The sequence below is a fragment of the Atta colombica genome, unplaced genomic scaffold, assembly GCF_001594045.1.
Source record: "Atta colombica isolate Treedump-2 unplaced genomic scaffold, Acol1.0 scaffold183, whole genome shotgun sequence".
In the NCBI taxonomy this organism is placed as follows: Eukaryota; Metazoa; Arthropoda; class Insecta; order Hymenoptera; family Formicidae; genus Atta; species Atta colombica.
Window position 1 is genome coordinate 43,446 of NW_017259275.1, and position 16,610 is coordinate 60,055.

Here is a 16,610-nt window from a genome sequence, read left to right on the forward strand (position 1 = left end):
TCAGACATTCATAAGCGAGGAATAATACATATGCACTACATCTGTTTCCATAATTTCCCTTTGTGTTTATAACGGTATAAGCATTTAGAGTGACCCTCCAGCCAATGATGTTTATCTTGCTTCTGTTTGCTTTTGCCATTATGCCATCAAATTATCACGTCTCTATCGAAATTATCTGAAGAGATTAGGGATTTCTGTCACATCGTAAATTGAAAATAGTCCTAATTTCATCATTCGATAATTATTGATTAAAATATCAATAATTCTTCTATATCCGAGTCTCTTTCAACATCATTACAATGCGCTTAATTATCAAGCGAGTACAGGTTTACGCTATTGCAAATTTATTGCAAATTGCATATTCGATAAAACGTGATAATCAGCGCTCGGTGATATATATATTTTAATTAATATTCACCACAAAAATTGATTCGCGTAACACTCACGTCCGTCGCACCGGATTGCTATTGTATACTTAACAAGTGAGGAAGTAAACCATGAGATATTTAGAAAAATGTTTCCGCGCTACCTCTCGCTCACTGCATTTTGCATTTCAATTGACATTGCAGTTTGAGTACTTTCTCGTGCTTCGGAATGTTGTTCCAATTAATCAAATTCAACAGCTGAAAGTAATATGTGAATGGGCAGAGAAACCAAATAGAGTGGCGGTACTGGTGGTAACCCCATCGGCCTATTCGGATCGTGTTCTCTATGTCTCTTTTTTTTCTACTCACAAATAAAAATGTCGAGCCGCGCCTGTGCGACCAGTGAACGCCGACTGTTCTAAAAGGAAATATTTTCCAGGCTGGCTATTTCAACAGTTTGCGATTCTACGAAAACTCCGACGAATATGGATGCGTCAAATTCACATTCGCTTTATCTCGTAAGCCACGCGCGTGGCTTTATCACCATGAAACGACATCCGCGCTCCGCTGTGGAAAAATAAATTTTTTGAACGCTCCCTCGACAAATGTCTGAAACGCCGCTCTCTTTAGTCCGGAATTTTATCTCGCTGGTATATTAAATCGCGTACATAGTGACATTTATACGACGTGATTCCTTTTTCAGTCTGTACACCGACGCTACCCCATGAGCAAGCATACGCGCATCGCGGTCGAATCGATTAAAGCTGACATTGATAGAAAACATTGTGAACGCGATTCTACGAGAGCGGAAGTGCACGTCATAGGTACGGAATGAGATTCCATGGTAGTAGTCCGAAAACTCATTAACCCTTTTTTCTGCACTGTGATTATTTTGCGTCGCTACGGTTTTCCTTGTTTAACGCGTGGAAGTTAACGTAATAATAACTCCTCCGAATAACATGAAAAAAGCAATTAAGTGAAAAGCAGTGGCAATGGAATTAAAGCTTTTTGAACGAATCACGCGTACTGAACGGACCATGAAATAATGCGAGCGGAAGCAGTCTGGGAGGTCCGGGACAAGAGGTTCTTCTCTTTCGTTCTCTCTCTTTCATCATTCAACAAATTGGCGCGTCGTTTCGGCCAGTACCTGCGAGAAAAGCGTTTATCTACCGGTCGCGGAGTTACAGGATCGAGCAAACTGCGCTGTGGACCAGGTTTGTCCTCTCGTCCGGAAATAAAACAATGCTTGGCGAACGAGTGTCGAAGTGACGGGCAGACTGCCCAGCAACAAGAGGCTGCCCAGCGCTGTGATTGTGCGTGTGTCATTTATTGTTGTCGCGACACAATAATTCTATTCCGGCGGAGCGCCCCGATTAATCATCGGTGGGCCGCGCGATCACTCAGCACTGTTTCGAATCTATTTCCGCCATTCAGCTCTCGAGAAGTGACAGAGCAGCGATGGCTACGATTTCGCGCATAACATGAGCCGCTTCGCACTGAATAGAATCGGATCAAGGTGTTTGATTAATTTTGTGTATTGTATCTCATTCGGGTACCATGTGGCTGTCTCGACAAATACGAATCTTATAGACGATAAATTGAAACTGTGCATGGATGACAGACGGTATACAAAATATCCCGCTGTTGTGTTCCAGGATGGATAAACTATTTTTAAAGGGTACAATCAAAGATTAATAGCTAATTAAAACGGAGTCGAAGGTATCACGAGTATGTACGTGTCCTGTGATTATCACATTCGCGATTGCTGTTAACAGGGTATTTACCGATCCGTAATTACCATTCCGAAGCGATTCAAGGGATGATATGGTCCGCAATTTCATTCTCGTCAGTCTGGTCTCAATGGTACTACATGTGTCTGCGAGTACTCGACCAACTCGGGCTAGCTTTCCTTGCTGAATTCAATTTCCCCGAGTCCACAACGGTGGATCGCAGGTGCGTCAAGTTGCTTCGATCTGCAGAGATTGCATGTTAGCGGACGAAAAGAAAGTTACTTTAGTTTCTTGGCTCTTGTGATCGAGTATCGACTGGATCGCGAGTATCGCAGGCTTGATTTTCGCATTAGTTCTGGTTAATGTTTAGAAACGAATTTTTTTTAAAGTTATCTTCACATAATATACATTGTTTTTAAGTGCTCAATAAGTTTAAATCGTGAAATTTAAAAATATGTGTAGGAAGAAAATGAAAATATGTGTAGAACACTAGATGAATTGATATTATGCATAAAAAATTCATAGTAAAAACATTTTGTATTTGTGTAAAAAAAACTGGTCCTTTTTGAATTTTTTTAACATATCCGAGTATTAATTTAATGTGATTGTGTTATTTGGATATTTTAAATTGATATTCAACATTTCTTAACGTTAAAAAAATACAATTTATAGTAAGTGAACACTTAACATAAAAATAATGTATTTCAAGACGTTCTAAAATAAATTCTATGATAAATGATTGAAATATGTTAATTTAATATATTATAAATGTTAAATTTACTGAAAAGAATTAATTTAATATAAATGTTAATTTTATTGAAGAAATATACTTCCGTAATTTGCTTACAAGTTATGTCAGTGTTATTTTTTTATATTAATTTTTGATATATAACATTCAGTTATCTTCTAACATATTTCTGTTTTGTATTAAATCAATCAATTTTAAATTAATATAACTACAGAAATTTAGATGAAACGTGAAATGTATTAAATTTAACATAAATCTTTCAATTGTGTACCTCTGTGAATTTATTTCTAGCAGTATCATTTATATATATTTGTTCACTCACAGAAAAAAAATTTCTTCGAGTCAAAGAAATATTTCTTTGCTATACGGTTAAAGAAAAAATTTATTTAAACATTTGATTTTTGATTAAATGTTATTTCTTTGATTTAAACATAATTTTTTTAAATTAAATAAATTTTTTTATTTGATTTAAAAAAATAATGTTTAAATCAAAGAAATGATGTTCAAATTACAGAATTTTTTTTAACCGTATAGCAAAGAAACATTTCTTTGACTCGAAAATATATACCTTTCTCTGGGTATTCACGACTAAACTATGCAAGAGTCGAAAAGGATTTTAGCTTTCTGACGCACAATCTTTCTGGCAGAATCTTCGAAATTATATCATGACATTGTGAACTAAACTAAAATTGTCCGGCAACTCGTTTCAATTCCGAGTTAAACATAGACGATCGAAGGTGTATCGATCTGCCAATTGTGTCGACGACCGCGGAGTAATCGCGATGGAGTCAATAATCCATGATCCGCTCAACTTGGAAACAGCTCTATTCCGACGTGTAATTGGGATCAGTGCTTATCTGTTGGCGCACAGCGTGTTCCAGCGCCGATTTCCTCGCTGTTTCGCCCTCGCGCGTCCCTTATCTTCTTCCGATATTACCTTCTTCACGTATACATATGTACCATGGCAATATTTGCTTCGAGGATTAAATCATCGCGAAACCAATTCGTTATGATCTGTCTTGATTGATTCCATTCGTTTAGTACGTGATCTAGAAGCTGAGAATAGGTTTATTTCTTTTTCGCACGCGAATTGAAGGTACGCCGTTTTTCTCCGCCTGAAGATAGAGTGAAATGGGAAAATTGCGAAGAGGGTAAATGCGAACAATATGGTAAAATAATTATTCAAGATATTCAAGCATGATGAACAATGCTGCAAAAAGTTTTGACATTGTAGTAATCAACTTTGAGCGTTCTACATAATTATTTTAATAGTTCAACAAAGTTTATTTTCAAATCTATATTTAGTTAAACTTTTAGACACTTTAACGAAACTGTTCTTTCCGTGTAGCGATAATCTCTCACTTTTCGTACCAATGATCCGACATAAGTACGCTCAGTGCTCTACTAAACTCGTTAAACACACCATGCCGTTTAATTAAAGTAAATGTATATTACTACATGTTTTTGATGTAGAGAGAGAGAGAGAGAGAGAGAGAGAGAGAGAGAGAGAGAGAGAGAGAGAGAAAGAGAGAGAGAGAGAGAATTATGAATAAGAGAATTCCTTAAAGGAAAAATTAAATAAAGTCGATTATTTATAAATTATTAAATTTATTCAAAGAACATTGACTTTAAATTACAATAATTAACATGCATATATTTTCAAAAAATAAAAATTAAGAGAAAGATTCGGCATTGCCCCGTGTGGTAGCAAGTAACTTCATACAGCACAAAAGGAAAACTCGTAAAATCTCTTTCTCTCTCTCTCTCTCTCTCTCTCTCTCTCTCTCTCTCTCTCTCTTTCTGATTTTTCAATTACAATATGTGATGTAGAGAAATTTTATTACAATCACAATTAAGTATGTGTTAGGAATTTTCTCTCAAAAGACTTTTTAGTATCGGTTAATAAGATATTCACAGTTATTAAAAATTATATTACGAACAAGCTATGAAGATTATGGATTGACGATTTACCAAATAGCTATTAATTATGTTAATTGAAATTTGAGAGATTTTTTTTAGATCGCTGAATAAAAATTCGATATCAAAATTGATAAATTCAAAATCATTAAAGATCTTTATACAAATTTTTACAACAATCCAGACATTTTCTAAGTTTTGATCTGGTATATTGAATCTACCATTTTGAATTTGTCAATTTTAACATTTGTATTCAATAATACACTTAAGTTTACATAAACGTAATTAAAAACTGTTTGGTAAATCATCAAATGATCCAATTTACTACAATTAACAATTAATTTAATACAATTAACTATTCTGCAATAAATCATTATTTAATTATAGATATTTTATTAACTTTAATCGATAAAAAATTCTTTTGGGAACTAAAAGTTCTAACCAACATACTTAATTTTGATTTTAATAAAACTTCTCCAGCACGTGTATTATGTCATAGTTATAATACATCAAAATATGTGAAAATAAGTCTTTTTGCTTATAATTTTTCAAAATTGTAATATGATGGAATCAATTTGAAAATCAGATTTATATCTTAAAATCTATTAAAAAACTAATTTGTTACGGTGTTCAAAGAAAATCATTTTTTGTCGAAGTATAATTCATAAAAATAATCGTTTGCTTTATTTAACTTTTTTGTGTTCATAGTCCTTCCATTCACCTCTATAACACGCGATACACTGTGCGCCTATGTATTGCGTATGAGTTGTCTTGTCTGTGACGTAAATAGCTTTGTTTAAATAATTCCTGTCGCTGCGAAAAGGACGGAGCCGGTAACGGCATAGCAAGAGACGCGGCATATATACGTAGACGGGACGAGCGGTGTTCCCGGTGACGACGAGCGTAATGATATTCAGAACTTCCAGTGAGAGACGCGGCACGCTGTCGAGGAACGTGAATTTCGGGATAGATTCGGAGACATATTTCAGCGCTCACACGTGCCATGCCAGCAGTGTTGCTTGCCCGATCGCGAGGCTGCGATGTGTCGCGTGAAACCAAACTGTTTCGCGTCAGTAAATTCTCGGCAGCATGCCGATACAGCGAAACCCCGGAAATGAGTTACTTAGACTACATGCGGTGTCACGCGTCATCCGGCCGGATTCCGACAGATCTTTTCGGTACGTTAGAAATTCAGTCTTCGGGTTCTGTCAGAGCGTCGTTCGTCTCTCCGAGTACAGGGCATTTTATTATGTAATTATTCGGAATGAATTCCGATCGGAATTATTCAATTATTCCCTAGATTTCTACAATAGATCTGTTCGCGTTGCTTGCACTTTTTATATTCAGAATCTTTGCTTTTTTTTTTGTTACTATCAGATATCAAAAGAGCAATGATAACTCAATCCCTTGAATTAAATAACTCAATCCCTTGAATTTTTAACTATGTTTGTTAAAATGTAAATCAATCCATTTCTGTGATTAGTTTCAAAATACGCATCTTTCATGTTGTATGCATTTAGTAAATAATAATTAAACTTGAATCAAATTTAATAATACATGTTCTTGAGTTATATCGTTTAACTCTTGTTTGAATCAAATTAATAATATTAATATATTGGGAGCAATGGCGATCTATAGAAATGATCAAAAATAATTCAAATTGGGTACGATTTAACACTAAAAATAGTGAACGCCCGAATATATATTTACCTCGTAAGTGATAAAATTTTTTTGGGATTTCCTATGACGCAAACAAACCCATTGTGTTTTCTAGTGAAAATGAAATAATTCCGATCGGAATCTATTCTAAACAGTTTTATAATAACTTACCTACTAAGACTCGATATTTTGCATTTTATATCGTGTGTATATCGCCGTTTCGTTTGGATGAATAATTTAATAGACTGCTAATTTAAGTTTAATCGTACGCTCTTTGATAATATTTAAGTTTAATTCATTATTCTCCTTGATATCGCCCTAATTATAATTAATCGCATTACGTAATAGTAAATTTAGTAACTGGTCTTTTCGGACGAGCTACATATAGAATCCGGTGTCGCATTTCTACGTGCCGGAGGCAAGTATTCCATTTCGTTTGGTAATTAATTTAATCAAGCGTTAATTTAAGCTTTTAACTGTTAACAAAATTTATTATATTCTTGGATGTCACATAGTAATCGTACGTAGTTGTGTTAACAGCAAAATTTTAGCGTTGTTGAGCACACAACGATCTTACACTCTCTCTTCTTCGCTTTAATAGCGTTCGAGCGTGGTCAGATGATATAACGAAATGTTGTTAATGGGTCACTTAGCATTTAACGTCGCCCTGTTTCAGAGGGACCGAGCTTCAGCGCACCAATAACAAACGTGACGGTTCCAGTGGGAAGAGAAGCTATCCTCTCCTGTGTCGTGGCGAACCTTTCTACGTACAAGGTAAGCTGCCAAGCGCACGATACTTTTTAATCTTGCACTGCGTCGATTCCGCTACACTTTACCTAAAGTGTCTGTGCAAACGATGTCGAAAATACTTCTTACCGCAGAAGTGTTGTGCAAATGATTTTGATATGCAATGTATGTTCGAAACCGAATACAGTTCCCCGTCAAACAATTTGCATAACAAATTAAAAGAAAAAGAAGTTTTAATAAATCGGAGCTCTAGGAACGATTTACGGTCGAGATGAAATGAAAATGGACAGTTTCTAATGTAATGTGGAGCCCCGCGGAGTTCGCCGAGATAAAAAATGGAAAATCGTTATGGACTGATAAACAAAGTTTAATTTAGCTGCCAGTTACAACGGGCATAGCCTGCGGACTTCATTGCCGCGAATGTATTCCTCGGCACGCTGCAGGAACGTGGACGTGCACGAATGGATTTCGCGGTGTGACAAACATCGTTCACTGCGAGTCCGCAAAGTCTGACGAATTAAAGTTCATTCATCATGTGGGAAAAATTTATCCATGTCACATATCGCTATGTATTTTTCGTTGTATTGTATGATGCAGCTTTATAAATAGAGAAAAGTATGCATTGCAAAACTGATTGATCGATGCGTAAACTTATGGATGAAAAGAATTTTTTAACAATGTATATAATATTTATTTTATTATACCGCTCCCCTATTTTAAAAGTAACACAACTAAAATAATTATGTTTTCTACGTCTGCTTAGTTTGTCCCCTAACTTAATTAAATCTTAATGCAGCACAAAAATCGAAATTGTTTAGAAATAGCGCGTAAATCGAAGATATGCTTTGCATAATTAAATAGTGCAATTTTAAACGACTTAGGGAAGAATATGATTGTTTGCTCCAAGAGGGAAGTGCCTTAAGGGCATTAGCGCAAAAATTGAAGTTATGTGAATATGAAAGTGCACAAATAACGCATAAATTTTGTGTATTTGATTTTCCATATTGATTATTATGAATACGTGGAGTCGCTGATTGACAGCCTATTCAGCTCTCCACAAAAAAATTTTGTTTAGCTGAACGAAATGAGCGCAAACATTTTTTTTACGGATTTTGAGAGTGCATAAATAGCGCATTATTATATAATTTATTCATTAAGATTTGGTTAAGTGGGGAAGGGGGGGTTAGCTAGGCAGACGTACGTATTCCAGAAGTGGTAAAAACTTTCTCAATATAATAGAAAATTATTGACTAATCAAATAATATCGACTTATATGTATATAAACAATATATTCTTAACATAATCAAATGCCATTTTGATATTTTTATTTCATAATTCTCTAAAAAAAAACCTTTTTTAGTTGATTTTTTATAAAATTAATTTTGCACATTACAGTTTAAAGAATTCACTTTTAATAATTGATAGGAGAAAATAAGCAAAAATGAGCGTCGGTCAACTGACAGTGCAGGCGCATTAAAGTTACTATTCTTTTTCTTTACAGAAGTAATTTATGGAAAATACTTATAAAAGAATCCAGCAAACAAAAAAAAATTAATATTACAATATTATTACAATGATATTTAATAACATGTAAAGTTTTCAAATATATAATTAATGTTGTACATTATATAGTGAATAAACTTTGATTGTAATTTCGAAAATTTCGAATGTTGATATAAGCTATTATAAAGTATCATTCCAAATAAAATTGCAATAATATTGAATTAACATCTTAGAAATGTTGTTGAATTACATTGCAAAATGTTGAAAAAACATTGCAGAAACGTTTAACATTTATTAAAATAATGTCTCGCAGATGAAAAGTAATGTATTGCAGTTCAGTGTTTGAGAATATTGACTCAATATTTCTTAAATGTCATATAAACTTCAAAGAATATTAATTTTTACACAAAATAAAAAATGTTCGATACATTTTACATTTTAAAACAGACTTATTAGAGTAAAAAAATCTCATAATACTGCGCTTTTTATTCCATTCTGTATAATTTTTATTTACAAAAAGCCCCGCCACATCCATCGAGAGGCAATATTAGTATTATTCTCCGAGGTGAGCGACTTTAATAATATTAATTGATTCAATATTATTTCAACATTAATAATCAATGTAAAATACAGATTCAACTTAGATTCAACATTGAAAGATCATTCACATCAACAATGACACTTCAACTTCATTTAATATTGCAATGTTTTAATAATATTTTTTTCAACGCTCCGTACTATATTTATAAAATATTCGGAATTTATATTTTTAAATATTTTTTTAATGTGCAGAAATCGTATTAGGTAATATTTTAATCACATTTATAAAATATATGAAAACTCTGATAAAAATTCTAATTCTATAATAAATATAAAATTAATTTTATTTCAAAATGTTGATCTACATTTCTTGCTTACTGGGAATATATATGAAAATTTCTAGAATCCTTTGACGCAAAATGTTTTTTGTATTGTCATTTATATGTATATTTTATGTTGTTCCATAAAATGCAAATATGTAACGCGATAGTTCTTTCCTTTGGACGGTCTTTCCATAAATATGGGAATGTTTTCAATTTTAATAGAGTTATTTGACACAATAATGCAATATTATATGTGAAGATTACATTAGCTTATGTGATCTTACAAATAAATAGACGGCAGTTTATGCTGTACTCCAATTTTATGTTTAAATTTATGTGAGAAAATAAGAAAGAGAAAAATGTGAATAAAACAGATACAAGAAACTACAAAAAAATATGTAAAAAACGATCTCATATTATCAATAATATATTTCACTTTATTCACTGTTATTTAAATTATGTAATTTGCAAAAAAAAATTTAAAGGACTTTATTTTTGCATTTGTAGAATTCGTTTTTAGCTAATTTTATGTAAAAACAAGCCACAAATGCATTATAGGTTTTTATTTCGTTATCTAAACAAATTATATTTTTATTAATATTAATAAATTAATAAAGTACATATTTAGTTTCTGAAAAATAAAAGAGCGTTTCTTTTGGATTCAGCATTAATAATTTTTTTATATTCTATGAGTTATTTTTAATTATTTCTACAGGTCGCTACTGCTCCTATTCAATATATCGTTGATTTGATTAAAACAATGATTAAACAATTTAACTTAAGAAAATGTATTAAATACAAATTTAGTTTATTATTTATTAAGCATGCATTAATATGGACGATGTTTATTTTAAAATCTACAGAATTGATTGATTTATACTTTGATATATAGAAATTAAAATAATAAAATGTTAAAACTCAAGGGCTTGGGTTACCCTTGCTCTTTTAATATCTAATAGTGAAAAATTAGATTACCAACACTCCTTTAAGGAATGTATCTGAATAATGTAATTAGTTGAAAATCACGTTTTAAATTGTGTCACATTTTAAACAAAAGAACGATATATTAAAGCTTATTAATTTTTAATTTTATCACTATATAAAAATATTATTATAAAACCCGTGAATTTTTTGGTGTGCAATAGCAAATAACGTTAAATCTCAAATCTCCGCGAAGAAAACGTTTTGCGTATTTCAAGATATGATTGGAATATTTTATTTATCCTCGTGTGCCGCTTTCGTTAGTTTCATCCTTTCTGAAAGTATATTGCTAGAATTCCATTCTTACTTCGAACTTTTGGGGAACGTCAAATAATGCGAGTTTCACCATTACGTGAAAAACATTCACTGAATTCCTGCGATGTTCACATTCTCAAGGCGCTACAAATTCCCGTCGGTGGATCACATATTTCGCGATCCAGCGGCGCAGTTTTGGAAAACCTCTGCTTCCGGTGCGGCAGAAGTATTGCGTTGTGCGAGGTGATACTGACATGATATTAAATGCCGGCAAAATGCACGCTATGTACGGTATTATATAAGTATTCATCTGACATGTTAACTTCGTTCGGTAGCGTGCCTAATTCGCGTGATCTGTTCGTGAAATTGCACGAAATTTTAATGTTAAATACATTCTCGAAACAGATCGGAGAATTAATTTCGTATTCTTTATAAGATGAGAAAAGTTTAGTAACAGCTACCAAATGTATTTTATGTAGCGTATTAGTACAATATAATAAATATTATCAAATGTAATAATAGTAATCTACTGTTTGGTGATACTTAGAAAAGTAAAATTAGCATTTATTTTTATATTAAAATTAGCATTTGGTTTTGGTTATATTAATTAACTAAACATTTGAAATTTTCTTATCAAGCTTTAGTAGACTTTATTATTATTAAGGGACTTTTTGCAATGTTGCAGAGAGAGAGAGAGAGAGAGAGAGAGAAAGACAGAGTATAAAAATCGTATTTAAATATCTACTTAAGAGGCAAAAATATTTAGAGAACGATTTTGTTTGACAGACTTAGAACAGACTTAGTTTAAGTATACCAGATTAAGTAAGGATATTGCACAATTACGGTTCGCGGAGGACGAAAAGCGCTCATATCGTGCTTGCGCGCTTCCTTCGTAGCTTACCTAACACCATAACACCCGGAATAGCGGTTTTAATCTCAAAATATATTATTCGGAAATTAAAGGGGCTCGACGAGGTAAGCAGTACTGCCACTATGCGGTAAAGAGAGCCTCAAGATTGTCGAGAGGAAGCTTGCTGTAATTATGCGTGATTGTGCTGCAATTAGCGGAAGCGGTATTATTATATTTTTCGTTATAAAATTCAAAGGAAAGATTTTAAGCGGGTATAATACAGAATATTATACTAGAGTGCAGGTATAATGATATATTATTCTTTATTTTAAAAATGAAATAATTAAAAAGCACGAGTTATTTTTAAGTGATTATCATGAATCAAATAAACATTACTCTATTGATAATTAAAAATTGAACTGGCATAACTTTATAAAAAATTGTTATAATTATGAAAGGATGATTAAAAAAAAAAATCTTTAAAATCGTATTAGAACTAAAAAAAAAATGATTTTATAATATTAGAGTCGTAGATTATTTGTATATTATTTATATTATTATTTATGGAATTGGATTATTTATCATTGCTCCTTTAATGTCTAAATATAATTAATAATTTCTAATCATATTGCAAAATAATTTTTCCCTTCTTCTAGGAAACTTAATTTTTTGAATCGTTTCACACTCTTGAAATAAGGGAACAAATTATTTATTAATAGATAAAATGTATAGATATGCCTCCTGATTTAAATATTAACGCACCATAATGTGTTATCTATCTTTTTGTCAGTTGTGTTTAAGTATATGGAAAGTATGAACAGAACATGGAATCTACCGTGTACATTTAAAGCCGAAGTAACTGTCGCACCAGCGACGCAATTAAAACGTCCCTGGGTTAACAGACGGTGCGGCGCGTTCCGAGTTTAACCGTCAAATTCCCGCAAGCCTGTAACTTACGTTACCGAGTAACTCTATTCTTGGACTATAATTCGGCACCAGCGAAGTCTTAAACGGACGTAGCCTGGTAAAGATTTGCGGCGTCTTAAACGACACTAAGCGGCAAAAGTTTACTGCATGGTGGCGAACTCCACCTTTCCGTTCCATCATGTGTCGCCGAGAGCAAAACAAGACCGGCCATTATTTTTTCTCTTTCCCTCTTCCTCTCTCTCTCTCTCTCTCTCTCTCTCTCTCTCTCTCGTCCTAGGCACGAAATGAACTCTAGGTTCGAAATGAAAGACATATATCATTCGATGAGAATTTATTTAGAAAAAATGTATGCGATATTCTCAACTAAATGGAATCACGGACGCTTTTGCATCCTACGCAATAAAGACCTGAACAAATTTGTTGCCAACGATTTTTTCGAGAGAGCTGTATCTATCGATGAACGGTCCTGCGTTAAAGTGAAAAATTACTGATTATACTATTAAATTTATAATATTAATACACTATTAAATTTATAATATTATATTCAATTTGAATCATTCATGTAGGCCACTGCTCCAATTCTATATATCATTAATTTAATTAAAACAATGCATCAGTTAAACAGTATAACTTAAGAAACGTTTTAATGTAATTTAAATGTAGTTAAATGTAATTATTTACTAAGTGCATGCATTAACATGAACACTTTATTTTGAAATTTAAGCAATTTGACCACAGAAATGAGTTTATTAGATATGATTGTTATTTTTTTAATCTGAGAGTAGTCGTTTAGTTTTTTAAAATCAACTAGGATGTTTTTACGCTCCAATTAAAATATTATTAATAACTTATTCTCTATACTATCTATTTGTTGTTTTTTTATTTCTTGTGTTTGAGAACATTATAGATGTGTATTTAATCATAATTTGTTGAAAAAACATGCTAAGTAATTTATTAAGTCAATATTTCTAAAAAAAAAAAGATTTTAATTAATTCTTACCAACAACATTTTGACTTTTCCATTAACAATGGGACTTTTCAAGAAATAGAACAAAGTTTTTACTGTTCCAAATTATATAAAAGTTTAAAAAAATGTTGCTATACTACTCAAAGTTTCAATAACAAGTTTTATCATCATAGAAGTAGAATTGTATTTTATTTATTTTTTATAGATTTATCTACTAAAATTTACAATTAAAATATCGGTGCCTTTAAAGATTCCGTTTTCAACGAAGATAACGCTTTATTTATACTGCAAGTTTTCGATGAAATTGTATATTATTTAAAAGTTTGTGAAGAATAGTTATTGAAAAAGAAAAAATATGTCAAATAATAACTATGCAAAATGATATTTTACAATTTTTTGCTGGAGTGTAAAATATATCTTAACTATTCCGGAATTAGTCACATATTTTGTATTAAAATAATATATTTTAATACAAAATATATTATTGATACAATACATTTGTACCTAAGTTAAAAGTAACAGAATGTTATTTTACTTAAGGAATTAAATTTAAATTTTAGTAAATTTGATTAAATTTAAGGGTCCGAATAATAACAAGTTTTAGTTGTATAATGTAAAATAAGATTGACGAAAAAATTCCGATTTGGTTTCTAGCGTAGGATGACATTGCTGCTTACAATCTTAGTCCTCAGCTTAGTAATGTATCGTCGGGAAGTCGAAGCGGCCGTCTGCACGTCTCACCGACAACAGCCATGACGTAAGAATAATTTATTCTAATATGTCAAGACAACGCCACGTCACGTAATACCCTAATGTAATTTTGCGTCACGTATTATGTTGGCCAGCTAAATTTCGTCGCAAACAAGTTCGCTTGCTTGTGCGCGAGAGGCTTGTCCGCATCACGAGGCAGTTATGAGTAAGTGGCGAGCAGAAGGGGGCGAGCATAGAGGTCGACTCTGGTGTGTGATGTAGGGCTCTCTGCGTGTTGGTACATGTGAATGTTAATCAGAATGGGATTTACATATGAGGCTCGTATTACCTGGTAGTCGGGCAGACCGGGAGGAGAAGATAACGGCCTCTAGAGATTGGAGAGAGAGAGCGAGAGAGAGAGGGTGAGACAGAAAGAGGGGGGAGGGGAGAGGAAGGAAGAGGAGTTCAAGAGGTGAACGGGTATGTTAGTGTGCGGACCGCAAGAGTCACACACAGCCTATCTGTAATAACGTGCCACGTAAGACATAATTATATATCACGACGGGATTATTGCCGCATTTACACTCCGCGGCGCCAACAATGAGGATTCGACAATGTTGGCCTGGGCATTACGTAACTGGGGAGGGCGTGCGATATATCACATCATTTTGCGCGACTCGATTGTGCAACTCGATGGGTATAGGGATGGAGATTGCAGCGTACAAGTTATCTGGGCTGTTTTGTGCGAGCGAATGCCTGAGCGGAGATAATAATTATATAGTCGCGGTCATGTAAAACGTGTTACGATTATTATCGCCTTATACACGTTAAACCATGTCGACGTGGCACTTGCACGTCAGACTAAAACGCGGTGTCATCACGATGAAAAATTGTCTTCTGATTACGCTTTAATCGAACTTCTGAATTATTGATTGGAGTTTCATGCAAATTCGGAGGCCCATAATGGTAGCCATCAAGCGGTTAATCACATTTCGCGCGATCGATACTTGCCGACTATTATTCGCCGCTCTTGCCATACTCTCGTCGGCCGCGACTAATTTTGTTCGAATGGTATGGAAAGTGCACAATGAAAAAAAGGGACACAGTCATGCTGGGATCGATGTAACGATTATGCTTATGATTGGAGATGGAGTCATATCTGTGCCACCTGATCCCATTTGCCTCAGCTATCGGCTACTGTTGTGTGTTCGTATGCCATCTATGCGCTGCATTGCTAATATGTTATGAAATTGATCCAGCTGTAGTATAGAATTTACTCAGTTGAGTTTCAGTTTACATCCACAATTAGCAGAACTAATTTTTCGATAGTGGAACAACCGTACGTAAATTGCTGTCGTAAATTTTATCGAAGATCTCGGTAATCGCCCCAAAAGACGGGCGCGCGCATTCATCGTCGAAGAGAAATTCTAGCTACCAAGACACAATAGATAGTCACGGCTGCCCGACGTTATTACCATTGTCTGCATATTGTCACGTTCCCAGTCTCATTCGCCTAAGCTCGCTCTACCAGTCTCGGGCATATGCCCGTACCCTTACAATCACTACGAATGCAGTTCAACCCTTACGGCCGAGGGAGAGACTTTAAACTACTGTATCTGACGTCTGGCGGTACATCGCGTGACATAACTTATGGAGCGCTTTCAGCTCATCTCACATTGCAACGGACGTAGAGATTTTCTCCGGCTTAGGTAACGTCCTCGTAAATTATTTCGCATTGGCGGATTTCCTTAACAAATCGATAGCCTTTTCTGTTATGCGATCCATTTTAAGAGTCATACCATTGCAAAACGGAATCTTTATAATCTTGTTTGGGGCGGAAATCACGTTTCTTCCTCGACACTTGTTGGAAAACGAAAACGACCATCGAGATAAACGGAACGACTTAACTTCGTGTTTTCAGGGCCTTTTCGAGATCGTAGAAACGAAACATTTTCTCGTTTGATTCAGTGCGTCGAATACGATCCTACGTGGGACACTTGCCCATAGATTACATTTTAAAAAAAGAATAGTTTTGCTGAAGTATTTAAAAATACAGCTGGATAAAAATCTGAAAATAATTTTATTGAACTATCAAGGTAATTATGTAAAGTATTTAAGCTAGTTTCTAAAATATACAAATTTTTTACAGCATTTTTAATCATGTTTGAGTTTACATTCTAAAAATATGGATGTGGTTTTAAAATTATATCCTGTTGGTGTTGATATAACAACATTTTAAATTCACTATGTTAGTGTGGATATACTATGAATTTTAAAGCCATATCATGTTAATTTTAATATAACATGGGTTTTAAATTCGTATTAAAAATTGACGTTGATATAAGATTTTAAATCCACATTATATTATTATTAATATAATTACCAACACGCAGAGCGTTAGGTATATA

The 16,610-nt window shown here is 33.4% G+C and overlaps 1 protein-coding gene across 1 annotated transcript in view; it reads left to right on the forward strand.

The window, feature by feature from the left end:
- Positions 1-2,000: 2,000 nt before the first annotated feature.
- Positions 2,001-16,610, forward strand: part of LOC108686467 (neurotrimin-like) — a 121,457-nt gene continuing 106,847 nt past the window's right edge. The window contains exons 1-2 of the mRNA XM_018191798.1: positions 2,001-2,043; positions 7,096-7,193. Of these exons, the coding sequence (XP_018047287.1) occupies positions 2,022-2,043; positions 7,096-7,193 (120 nt within the window). The 5' untranslated portion in view covers positions 2,001-2,021. The remainder of the gene's footprint in view (positions 2,044-7,095; positions 7,194-16,610) is intronic.